This window comes from Monodon monoceros, unplaced genomic scaffold (genome assembly GCF_005190385.1).
Source record: "Monodon monoceros isolate NGI ecotype Baffin Bay Population unplaced genomic scaffold, NGI_Narwhal_1 Super_Scaffold_17, whole genome shotgun sequence".
Lineage (NCBI taxonomy): Eukaryota > Metazoa > Chordata > Mammalia > Artiodactyla > Monodontidae > Monodon > Monodon monoceros.
This window is the reverse complement of record NW_021703773.1, coordinates 17,789,308-17,801,993: the sequence shown is the minus strand read 5'-3', so window position 1 is coordinate 17,801,993 and position 12,686 is coordinate 17,789,308. Positions and strand designations below refer to the sequence as shown.

Below are 12,686 nucleotides of genomic sequence, written 5' to 3'. Positions count from 1 at the left end.
CAACTGTGTAATGATGAACTTGGCTTTTTGGAGTGTTGCCCTTTGAAACAGGAGCCATTTGGCCTCCACTCTTGGTTCAGCCCTGCCCAGACTCTGGAACCAACCCCACTGTGAGCTCAGTATCAACACCAAGTCCTTGGCTCGTGGCCTTCTTTGGGTGTGGCTGCGTCGTGCCTGAGCCCCGCGAGCCTTTCCATGACTCCAGGTCCATCTGTGACCTCTCCTTTCCCGGGGTCTGAGTCTCTTCTTTTTTTTTTTTTTTTTTTTTTTTTTTGCATTATGCGGGCCTCTCACTGTTGTGGCCTCTCCCATTGCGGAGCACAGGCTCCGGACACGCAGGCTCAGCGGCCATGGCTCACGGGCCCAGCCGCTCCGCGGCATGTGGGATCCTCCCAGACCGGGGCACGAGCCCGTGTCCCCTGCATCGGCAGGCATACTCCCAACCACTGCACCACCAGGGAAGCCCCTGTGTCTCTTCTTATCTCCCATCCTTCCTCTACTCTGGTTCCTCTGGGTCACGGGCCCTGCTGAGCTTTCTCAGTCCTTCCGGGGAGCGGGACTGTGCCCTTGAGCCCTAGTCTTCAAGGCGAGTCCCAATACCTGCTGTTTGTCAAGACTTCCCCAGACCCTGCACATTTGGTTTATTTATACCCAGGGTTCTAATGACAGATGGGGGTGGGAAGGGGTGCCCATTTCCACAACCTCCCAGAAGGAAAAGCACTGTAATCGTTGGGAACATATTAGACCCACAGAAATATTCTAATCCAGCAACATCAATTGTGAAGCATAAGCCTCACTGCTACAACAGGTAAAAGTCACTGTCTTTTTCTTAAGGCAGAAATTAAAAGCCTACCATGATGCTGTCCAAGTCATCTGTGCCCTGCAAGCATTTCGGTCAAACTATGCCTGTGAGGGCTTCCCTGGTGGCACAGTGGTTGGGAGTCCATCTGCTGATGCAGGGGACACGGGTTCGTGCCCCGGTCTGGGAAGATCCCACATGCCGCGGAGTGGCTGGGCCCGTGAGCCATGGCCGCTGAGCCTGCGCGTCCGGAGCCTGTGCTCCGCGGCGGGAGAGGCCACAGCAGTGAGAGGCCCACGTACAACAACAACAGAAAAAAACTATACCTGTGAGAGTCATGGACCTCTGGATTGATGTCTAATTTGGTGTTTTTTCTTCATCATGAACAGGAATTCAAGCTATTGGAAATGACAACAACTGTTTGTAAATCCTAGGGAATTTAGGCAGCCCATGCAGTTTCCCTGATTCTAAGCTCTCAGATCCCATGTGGTGATGCTACTCAGCAATATTCGATTAACTAGTTATGGATATTACGCCTTCAAATATGTGTTATCATCCCTGAAAAATCATTTGACCTTTTGACCAAATAGGCCCATCAGTCGGTCCAGCGGCCTGGCCATGGAACTGGTCCATGGTTTGACAGTGGCGACACACAGTCCAAGGAGCCAGGCCAGTGGTCCCACGGACAAGTCCTAGGACTGAGCGACTCTGCAATCCCATGTCTATCTTTTTCAAAGAATGACTCTTCAGGCTAACTAAGTAAATTAGTTATTTTCCAAAGGCCTAAAAAAGTTTAAGCATTCACAATGTAGATATACAAAAGTGAAAGTCCATCACCATTGCATTTTTGAGATTATGGCCCAGTATATTTTAGAGAAATAAATGACAAAAGTCACAAACCATTAAATGTCATTACAGACTTTAGGTGCTGAAGTCATTGTTGACTTACTGTGTGACCTTGGGAAGTTACCCTCTCTCTTACTTTCCTCACCTGTAGATTGAGAATTATATGGTAATAATGACTGGATTGCTGTGCGGATTAAACGAGTTAATATGTTTAAAATGCTGAGACCAGTGTCTGACCCTCTCGTTATGTCTCAGGGTGATCTCCATGATAAACTTGTGATGGAGGTAAAGCAGCTCATTATTTTTCCTAATTTACAGGTGAAAAATTGAGACCACAGATGCCAAGTAGCTCACCCAGGGTTACTAAGGCGGCAGTGAAAAACCAGATCTAGCGTCTCTTCTGGTTCATCTTGTTGCTTTCAATTCACTCAAGATCAGCATTTTCACTTTATCTGCATGAATCTCAGGCACAGCACCATTATCTAAGAGGTTTCTTTGTTTGGTAGGTCATGGGCTTTGACAAGGAGTTCCAAGTCAAACAGAACCTGATGCCCGGGATGAGGGCACAACCTTCCTGGAAGGGCTGGAGATGCTTTTCCAAGGCATACATTACAATCCCCAAGTGAAGAGATGCTGGTCAAAAAACATCTCCAAAATGAATGAGTAAATGCTGCACAACCAGAAGTACATAGGGCAAAGGACTGTAATTCTTCAGCATCAGCTGAGGGTTGATTGCAATCAAAGCTTATTCAATACAGATGACCTGACTATTAACCTCTCTAATTCTATCAGACTGTGTGGGAGGAGAAAATAAATTCTTTAGAAGAATCACTGACAGCTGCTTGGATGCGGATTCCCTGTAAACACAGCCATCCACATCAAAGATCTGAAGCGGTTCGCTTTTTTCTCTCCATGGGCAGTTAAGGGGAAAGGTCTGACCTGAGAGCAGCATCTAAATATCCACACTATAAATTTGCTGGGTAGCTCAGGGGTTCCCCTAACCAGTTGTATAAACTGGGACACCCCACTCTCGTTTTTCCATTCCTCATGAAACACCCCATAGGAACACATATACTTTTCCAAGAACAAATACGAGAAGTTGAGAAAGCAATGACAGTAGGGAGGTAAAAATGTAGAATGATGAGAGCCTCTTTTCCCTACCCGTTCTGGAACCCCACTCCAAAATACCCTTAATATCATTGCTTAAAGTATCGTTTTCTTATGAGAGCAACTTCTAAGATTAGCTACTTCTACTTCAGGATAAAGACCTTAGATTGATACTTTTTTTTTTTCTAAGCATCCATCAGAACGCAGTTCATGGCGCTTTTTTTTGAGATGTAACTGACAGCTCAACTAACATTAGTTTCAGGTGAACAACGTAATGATCCCATATTTATATATACTGCAAAATGACCACTCTCTCTTGAAACACTTTATTCGCTTGGCTTCCAGGACATGGCACTGTCTTGGTTCTCGGTCCGTTAGGCAAACTTCCTCATCTTCCTTTCCTGCCTGAGTCCAAAGGGCTGAATCCTTGCAACTCCTCAGTCTCTAAGTGGCCTCACCAGTCCCTTTAGCACTAATGGCATTTATACGCTGAGAGCTGCCTTGTTCCTGTCCTCACTTTGCCTCTAAATCCAGATCTGAATATTCTGTCGCTTACTCAGTGTCACTTGGAAGGCTAGTGGGCATCTCAAATTGGACGTGTCCACACTGAACTCTAGATGCCCTTTCTTTCTTTCTTTTTTTTTTCGTGGTACGCGGGCCTCTCACTGTTGTGGCCTCTCCCATTGCGGAGCACAGGCTCCGGAGGCGCAGGCTCAGCGGCCATGGCTCACGGGCCCAGCCACTCCGCGGCGTGTGGGATCTTCCCTGACCGGGGCGCGAACCCGCGTCCCCTGCATCGGCAGGCGGACTCTCAACCACTGCGCCACCAGGGAAGCCCTAGATGCCCTTTCAAATCAGCTCCTTCCCTGGTGTCCCTTTATCGGCAAATGGCAACTCTATTCACCCAGTTGCTCAGAACATAAACCTGAGTCACACAGGATTCTCTTCTTTCTTTCCAAAGCCACGTCTAATCCAGCAGCAAACCCTCTTGGCTTTGCTCTCAAAATAGACCCCAAACCCAGGCTCTACTCCCTACACCCACTGCAACCATTTTCACCTAGACTATTAAAAGAGCCCCCTATGCAGGCTCCTGGCTTCTACCTAAGCACTCCTACCTTTGAAAATATAAGTTAGACCATGGGCACTTCTCTGCTGGAGACCCTCCAGTGACTTTCATCTAATTTAGAATAAAGCCCTAAGTCTTCCCACACCCGACAGAGCATTGCCAACTCCCATCTTACTTCTCATGCTCCTTCAGCCAGTGACCACCAGGACACCTTGAAGCTCATGCCCTTGGCTTCATGGCTCTTCTTCCAGACAAGCAGCACCTGCTCCCTCCCTCTCAACTGGCCTCTGACCCTCCTATCCAAACCCCACGCACACTGCCCTCGGCAGCCCTCTCCGTCCTCTTACCCTGTCTTATAGGTTCAGCTGTGTCTCCAAAAAGATACATTGAAGTCCTAACCCCTGCAACTGGTGAATGTAACCTTATCTGGAAATAGGATCTTTGCAGACATAATCAAGTTAAGATGAGGTCATTAGGTATGGATACCAAGGGGGAAAGGGGGGGTGGGATGAATTGGGAGATTAGGATTGACATATATACACTATTGATACTATGTATAAAATAGATAACTAATGAGAACCTACTGTATAGCACAGGGAACTCTCAATGTTCTGTGGTGACCTAAACGGGAAGAAAATCCAAAAAAGGGGGGATATATGTACATGTACAGCTGATTCAGTCTGCTGTGCAGTAGAAACACTATACTCCAATAAAAATTTTTAAAAAAAGATGATGTCATTAGGGTGGGCTCTAATCCAATAAGCCGGTGTCCTTATACGGAGACCCACACACACAGGAAAATGCCAGATGAAGACACACACAGAGGGAGAAGATGGCCAAGTGACAACAGAGGCAGAGATCGGGGAGATACAGCTGTAAGCCAAGGGCCACTGAGAATCACCGGCCGCCAGCCAAACCTAGAAAGAGGCAAGGAAGGATTCGGCCCAGGGTCTCAGCAGCAGCATGGCCCTACTGACACCTTGATTTGTCTTCTATCCGCCAGGACTGTGTGAGAACTAAGAACTTGCAGCATCTTAGTTTGTGCTTGGTTACAGCAGTTCTAGGAAACTAATACATCCTGATTATTGATTTTTCACGCCGCTTATCAGTTCCTGAAATGTTACCTTTACTTGTTACCTGTCCTCTCCTATGAGAGCACCGCAAGGGCAGGGCTTTATAACCTTGTACAGGGGCAGCCATCAATCCTCAGAACTTCTCTCACTGCTCTGGCTGGCACACTGCCCCAGTCTCTCTGTTGCCCCTAAACTTTTCTCTTTTTCAGCTCTAAGAATCAGAGATGATTTTGTATGTCAAACATACAGACCAAGATCCTAAATGCTTCAAAACATTATTTGCACTTGTGAACAATGAGAGTTTTTACAATTTTTTCATTATAAGGTTTTCTGAACTAATTTTTATCCTTTTTCCAAGGAATAAATTGAGTCACAATAGTGATACCGAGTACTGGTTAGAGACTCATTTTCAGTGTCGCTCCCCTTACCTTCTTAGAGATCAGGCTGTTTTGCCCTCACATCATAATGAATCTCTTTAGTTTCCCCAGAAAGAGAACCTTCGCAGGACCGAAAATAAGCCCACGTTAGACTGAAGATCAAATTAGTATTGATCAAGGGTGTGGCGTGAGATTGACAAAACAGCAGTAACAAATCAATATTTATACTTCATCATTTGCTCCCAACACTGGGTAAAAATATGTAGATAACAAAAGCTGGTAAGGACCTGCGATGTTGTACTCTTTTATGTAAAAATGGCAGCACCCTATCAACAAACACAGTGGCATGTATTCCATACAAATGCTGAAAATCAGGTGCCGTGAGCCACGTCTGGCTCTAAGTGGCATCTTGGGCCTTTTATTAACTGTTTTCATGCCTCACTTTCATGCCACATGAGCGGCATGCCCTTCCAACTCCCACTCTTCATGAGAAGAAATAACATTACTTCTAAAAATTTAAAGCATTTTAGAATGAAGCCAGGCAAACTTTGCTGGGTTAGAGCAGATGTACACCCAGTATATGCTTACAGGGAATTCTTTTACTATTAGAAAGCCTCTCCTAGAAGTGAGCGGAAAGACTGAAAGGCAGTGGGAAAAGTTGAGTCATGGGCCTGTATCTGCAGTTTGTGCTTTGGGATGACCCAGGAATGCACCATATTCCGACTTGTTAATCAGGGGCTGGCACTGGAAGGGCACCCCACCTAAGCCACTCTCAGTTCCTGGTCCCAGCCAGCCACATGTTAACTCAAACCGGAGAAAACATTCTTAATAGGCTTTAGAAAAACTTTTATACTTTACTGAAGCAGATTTACTTTTCTAATTATGTGTTCAATATTTTATTCACAAATAGTTTATACTGTATATTTTACTTTTACTTTTAAAAACAAACCCACAGTGCTATTATCACATCTAAAATTTATCAATTATTTCTTATAAAATACTCAAGTCTGTGTTCAACTTCCTGTCTCATAAATCTATACTGTTTGTATAAATTACGTTTGACAAACAGATGCTAATTGATTCATGCAGCTGTTTGTAATCATGGTCTGGGCACACATTAGCTGGGAGAGATTCAGGAGGCAGAGGCTGAGGCTGCCCCCCGAGCCCCTGCGGCAGGCATCTTGGGTGAACTGTGTAACCAAGCGAATGGGCCACTTGAAATTATTTTGTCTGACCGTCTCTTGCCCTATTCAAAAAGTGATACCAAATACTACATTTCCATCACTTCAGCGATCACATACGAGGACCTGCCAGGAGCAATTGAATATTGTATTTTACACCGTGAACTCAGGCCAACTGCTCTCTAGGCAAAGAGGACCTGTTCCTCCCCGCACCTCCCCAGGAGAAGCATTGCCTACACTTTATCCAGCAAGGCTCTAGGCTTAAGGAGCCTCACATTCAACTTCAAGTCCCACAACCATTTTGGACTTTGCAAACCAGAATGTGGCCTTTTTCTGGCCAATGCTTCTAGTTTCATGGGAAAGAAAGGAACTGGTCAGGACTGAGTAGTGGATGAAAGATGTGAGCCAGGGTGAGCTGGCCCCAGCGGGAGGTTGCATAACAGCAAAAGCTGCTTTTCAACCAAAACCAGCAAAAATAGTGACTGCAGAGCAGAATTCCAAGGGAGATTTCAGGATACCAGGATGTAACAGATGCAAAATATACTGCACGAATAACACCAATCGAAAAATAATGGAGCCAACCAGACAATTAAATGCCAACAGAAATATAGATAATAGACATAGAAATACAACAATACACACACACATGCACAATAAAGTCTGGCCCTGTGGTTGTGAGTCTACACAACAGGGTGGGTCCAGGACAGGCACACATTCAAAAAAGTTCAGCGGCACAAGGGCCCCCATATGGTGTACATAAATCCATGTCCTTCATCTTCTCCCCTCCAATCCGATAAGGAGTGTAACAGCTGTGGGGTTTTGAGTCGTTTGGAGAAGGTCTGATACCCAGAAATATCTGGTCTAAGACTTAGGCACATCTCGCAGGATTCAAGCCCACGCTGGTTTATGAAACGAATCTAGGACTGCAGATGGGGGAGGAGGACTCTTCGAATTTTGCAAAAGGCTCAGTTTATGTGGCACCCGCCCTCACGAGCAGAGACCCGGGGCGAACGCCGCGCGAAGGTGGAAAGGATCCGCAGCTCCCAGACAGACACGTTGACACTGGGGGCTGGACCAGGGGCTGCCTGGGGTTGTTCCGTTTGCCGGCTGCCGAGAGCCTTCTAGGAGCGCAGGAGCGCTTCTGGTGGGGATCCTAAGGGTCAGAGCAGCTGCCACCGTCCCAGGGGCTCCGAGGGGAGGTGGAGAGAGGGAGGTAAGGAGACCCTCCTGGGGGTGGGGGGGCAGGTGCACGGAGTAGGGAGCGGCTCCAGGGCTGGGCCTCGGAAGGTCTAAAGTTAGAAGACCTGGAGGACGACGAGGGCTGGGGGCGGGGGGGGAGTCCAGGATCAACTCACCGTCCTCCAGCGCTTCGTGCACCAGCAGAAGACCCAGCAGCAGCCAGACCTTCATCTTCAGGGCAAGGGGTGGGGCGGAGGTGCGGGGGACAGAAGGTCCGAGGCGCGGAAAGAGCAGGGCGAGGGCAGGGGCGCCAGGGGAGGCGGCGGGCGAGGGGCGGGCGCCTGGGACGCCGCAGCTGGAGGATTCAGTTTCATGAGGAAGAACAGATTTGGGGGGAAAGTTTGGGGATTTTCCTTTTTTTAAAAAAAATTCTCTGTGTAATGTAACCTCTCCTGCCCCCTGGCGGAGCCATGAAGCGCTGCGCTTTTTCCCGGCGCCGAGGGCGAGGGCGAAATGTCAATTATAGCAGCCACTCATCGAGTTCCCCAGCGCCCTGCGTTTCACGAAATTCACCAACTTCAAGCAGGCCCCGCGCAATCCTGCGGGTACTGATGGGGTCACATTTAACCGTAGCTGTCCAAATGTCACCAGCGCTCTCCCCACCAGCTCAAGTGCAGCTATAATGCTCTGTAAAAAGCGCCCCCTAAGTATTTCTCTTCATTCCCAGCAGGTCTCTCACTGGCTCTAACAAGACCACTGCCCTCGGTTGTCCGGCTCTAACAAGACCACTGCCCTCGGTTGTCCCGGCTCTGCACCGAGCCCTGTAACTGCTGGACACGGCGTCTGTCTTGCAGCTGAGACGTGAGAGCCCTGGGGCTTCAGTGGGGAGGCTGCTCTGCCTTCACAGGGGCCCACGGCAGGCCAGCTCCTTCCCCGGTGCCTGGCAGAGGTTTTGGAGAAATTTCTCCTTCCTCTTTTATTCAGAAGTCCCATTGCCCTACATAGGACTCGATTAGGCGTTCAGGAGGGACTGTGCCAGAAAACAGATCCAAGCTGGAGCATCAGGGGCCCCTTCGGACTCCGAGAAATTGACACCTTGGCTTTCCCTCTTGTGCTGGGGCCTGGGGTTCGGTCTGCGGCTCCTGTCCCTCGCTCCACACGCCCCCACGTCCTGCGGCCTCTCCCTGCCGGCTATGAGTCAAGGCCGCCGCACTTTGCCATCATCCCTCCTCCCCGCCCCGGCTCACGATGTTACCGTCTGTCATCAGCAAGGGGCCACAGCCTCCTGGTTGGTCTCCCTGCCCCTCCTTCTTGCACCTCAATCCATTCTTGCTCCAGCTATTAGACTGATCTTCAAATGCAACTCTCAAAAAACTCTAACCCAACTAAAAACCCTTCAAAGGCTCTCCAGCAAGGCTCCTGCTACAGAGTTCTCCGGCCCCGGGGCTGGAGGGTGGAGGCAGCTACAGCTCCCCTGTCCTGCCCTTCACACCAACAGCACGCTCCCAGCGCCCTTGGCCCAGAGCCCTCGGCCCAGCGCCCGCGGGGGTCCACTGCTCCCGCTGCGCCCTCTGCTGCCAAGAGTCCCCTTCCTCCTTCCACCACCTGCCTGCCCTCTCACCACCCCCAACCCCTGGCCGAGCTTATCCTACAAGGCTCAGCTCAGACCTCACCTGCTCCGGGCAGGGCTAAGCGCTTCCCTAGTACAAATACTTCACGGTAGCAGCTGCAACAAAATGCAGGACTTAGCGGTGAATCTGGTTGTGCTTCTTTCTCCTGCACCCTCCTGAGTTCAAGGGCAAACAATGCGTCTTATTAAATTTTGCATCTACCACCAGTTTATGGAAAGTAATACTCGTTAATTAGGAACTTACTGTGTTCCACACAGAGCATAAAACCCCCAACATGCATTCCTTGTTTCTTGTATCAAGAAGAAACCTACAAGGGAGGCTGTGTGGTTAGTTTCAGCCCCATTTTATGGATGAGGCGGCCAAAGGCAGACTGGTAGGAAGTCTTAATCCAGGTTTTGTCTGACACCCATGACTCTGGGTCGAACCCTCAGTCTACCGGTTAAAATGAGCTGTTGAAATCACTAGAAGTGAAAGCTTTCCAACAGGGCCCTTCTGACCATACAGTCACTCCTCAGAAACTCCCAAGACGGGAGGCAAGTAGTTTGTGACTTACCTGATAGGCTTGATAACAGAGAGCTAAGATGGCAAAAGAGCCAGGCGGCCGGAATTGCAGCCCATTCCACGGAGAGAGGGAACACACAGTGTGTTCTACCCTCTGAAGGAGTAGGGTGGAGTAGGTGGCTGTCGTAGAAGTAGCCGTGAAAAGAAAACAGCTAAAATTGTAATGAATCCTTAAAAGCTGAATGCAGGTTGGCGTGAACATTTCGAATCCTTGGGAGCCTCTGACACAAGGAGAGCCCAGAATCGTTCAGTAGCTCTTTCCGAGAAGCGTCTCCTGGTTGTTTGAGAGAGAGAGAGAGAGGGAGAGAGAGGGAGAGAGAGCAAAAGGCACCACATATGAAGAGAGTTGACATTAATGAGGGTTGCACTCAGCTACTCCACCTGTGTTTCCTTTTATTTCAAAAAGACCTTTTTTTTCAAAATTAATTAATCCATTAAAAAATATTTTAAACCACCACAGAACTATATAGGACAGGAAATGATAAAGATAATAAACATACCCTTTCACGTCCCCGACCCTTCTAGCTATAAAGTATTTCATGGTAATGATGCACCATAGTTTAAATTTTGCTCCTGTTTATAGATACTTTGGTTGTTTTAAAAAACTCCTTTACAAAACAATGCTGCAATAACTGTCCTTATCCAGATAGCTTTACGCCCATGAGTATTTCTATAACACAGATACATAGATAAAAATGAAATTATTCAGCCAAAGCCATGATATTTAGCAATTTTGATTAATGCTGCCAATTCAACAAAGCTGTTCCTATTTATAGCCAATTCTACTTTCTTTGGGAGCCCATGAGCCTACGCATTTCTTCCCACCCACCCGTCCTGGACGTGACTAATCTATTCAATTTTTACAACCTGGGAGGGGGGATCTCATTATGCTAGTTCAATTCCTATTCCTTTTATTACTATTGAGGATGGGCATCTTATGTTTTTATTAGCCATTTGTATTTGAAAATTGAGTTCTTTTTCTTATTGCCTTACTATAGTAGAATCTTAATATGTTCTGGATAATAAGCTCTTGGGTGTTATACATACTGCAGACTTTTCTTCTAATCCTTTGCTTGTGTTTTAGTTTTGCTAATGGTGCCTTTCTTTAAGAAATACAACAAATGTTTAGCAATTACATTTTTCAGTAATTTTTTTCATGGCATCTGGGTTTTATATCCCCTTAGATGGACCTTCTCTGCCACAAATCAGCAAATTACGTGTTCTATATTTTCATCTAAAACTTTTATAATTTTGTTGGTCTGTTTAGTCTTTAAATCCATCTGTCATTTTTTGGTTTTGGTATCACAAATTACAAATCTAATTTTATGTTTATGTTTCCAACTGGATGATGAGTGTCACATTATCATTTGTTAAATGATTGGTTCTTTTCCCATCTTTCTGAATTGACTTTTAGGGTGTATTAAATTACACACAAACATGGGTCTGTTTCAGTTTTGTCTATTCTATTCTATTGATCTTTTTATCTATACCTATAGAAACACCACACTGCATTAACTGGTACCGATTTATAGTATATTTTATTATTTGTTTGGACAAGGGATGCCCCCATCATTGATCTTATGTTAATTATGCTTGTACATTTTCTCTTCCAGATGAAGTTTGAAATCACTTTGTTAACCTTCATAAAAACTTTGTGTTTTGATTATGATTGCATCGATTTTATATTTGGGGGAAGAATGGTCATATTCACGATATTAAGTCTTCCTATCCCAGAATGTGTCATAAAGTTATATATATTTCCATTTGTTCAAGTCTATTTTTATGTCCCCATTATATTCTATAATTGGTGAATGCTGGTATTAGGACAACAATTTTGAAATTCTGTAATCCCAAGCCTTCTTAAGTGTATTTTGTGTCAAATACACTTTAGCTAAATTTGGGCTACCTATGTGTGTGTGTGTGTGTGTGTGTGTGTGTGTGTGTGTGTGTGTATAGACATGTGTGTGTAGTTACTAGTTAAGTTATAGTTAAGCACTTATATAGTTATAAACACATAGTTATATTTTTTCCATGTAAGTCTTATTTGTTAATTGTTAAGCTTAGTTCTTATTTTTACTTGCTTATGTATTTGTTTTGCTATTATGAATGAAAATTTCCCCATTACATTTTCAAATTGATTAACTGGTATATAGAAAATAATTTTAGAATTGTATTTTCCCAAATTTCTGTCACATATACTTTAGCTAAATTTACATGTCTAAACTTATCCTACGTCTGTGTTATGGTCTGAGTTGTGTCCCCCCACTTCCCCCCAAATTTAAATGTTGAAGTCCCTCACGGACACAGAGAACAGACTTGTGGTTGCCAAGGGGGAGGGGGGTGGGAGAGGGATGGAGTGAGAGTTTGGGATTAGCAGGTGCAAACTATTACATATAGGATGGATAAACAATAGGTCCTACTGTATAACACAGGGAGCTATATTCAATATCCTGGGATAAATCATAATAGAAAAGAATATAAAAAAGGATGTACATATATATATATAACTGAATCACTTTGCTGTACAGCAGAAATTAACACAACATTGTAAATCAAATATGCTGCAATAAAAAAAAATCGATGTTGAAGTCCGAACCTCTAGTACTTTAAAATGTGGTAAATTAAAGAGGTAATTAAATAAAAGTAATTAAAGAGGTAATTAAATAAAATGAGGTCATTAGGGAGGATCCTAAACCAGTATCACTGGTATTCTTATTTTTAAGAAGAGGAAACTTGGATATAGACACACACACAGAGGGAAGATCGTGTGAAGATTCTGGGAGAAGACAGCCATCTACAGGCCAAGGATCTGGGCCTCAGGAGACGCCAACCCTGCTGACATCTTAATCTCTGACTTCTAGCTTCC

The 12,686-nt window shown here is 45.7% G+C and overlaps 1 protein-coding gene across 2 annotated transcripts in view; it reads right to left on the bottom strand.

The window, feature by feature from the left end:
- Positions 1-8,032, bottom strand: part of PDGFRL (platelet derived growth factor receptor like) — a 48,230-nt gene extending 40,198 nt beyond the window's left edge. The window contains exon 1 of one of the 2 annotated variants that reach the window (XM_029226620.1): positions 7,805-8,032. In XM_029226620.1, coding sequence (XP_029082453.1) covers positions 7,805-7,859 — 55 coding nt within the window. In that variant the 5' untranslated portion in view covers positions 7,860-8,032. The remainder of the gene's footprint in view (positions 1-7,804) is intronic. The other variant, XM_029226621.1, reaches the window with a different exon arrangement.
- Between the last annotated feature and the right edge of the window lie 4,654 nt (positions 8,033-12,686).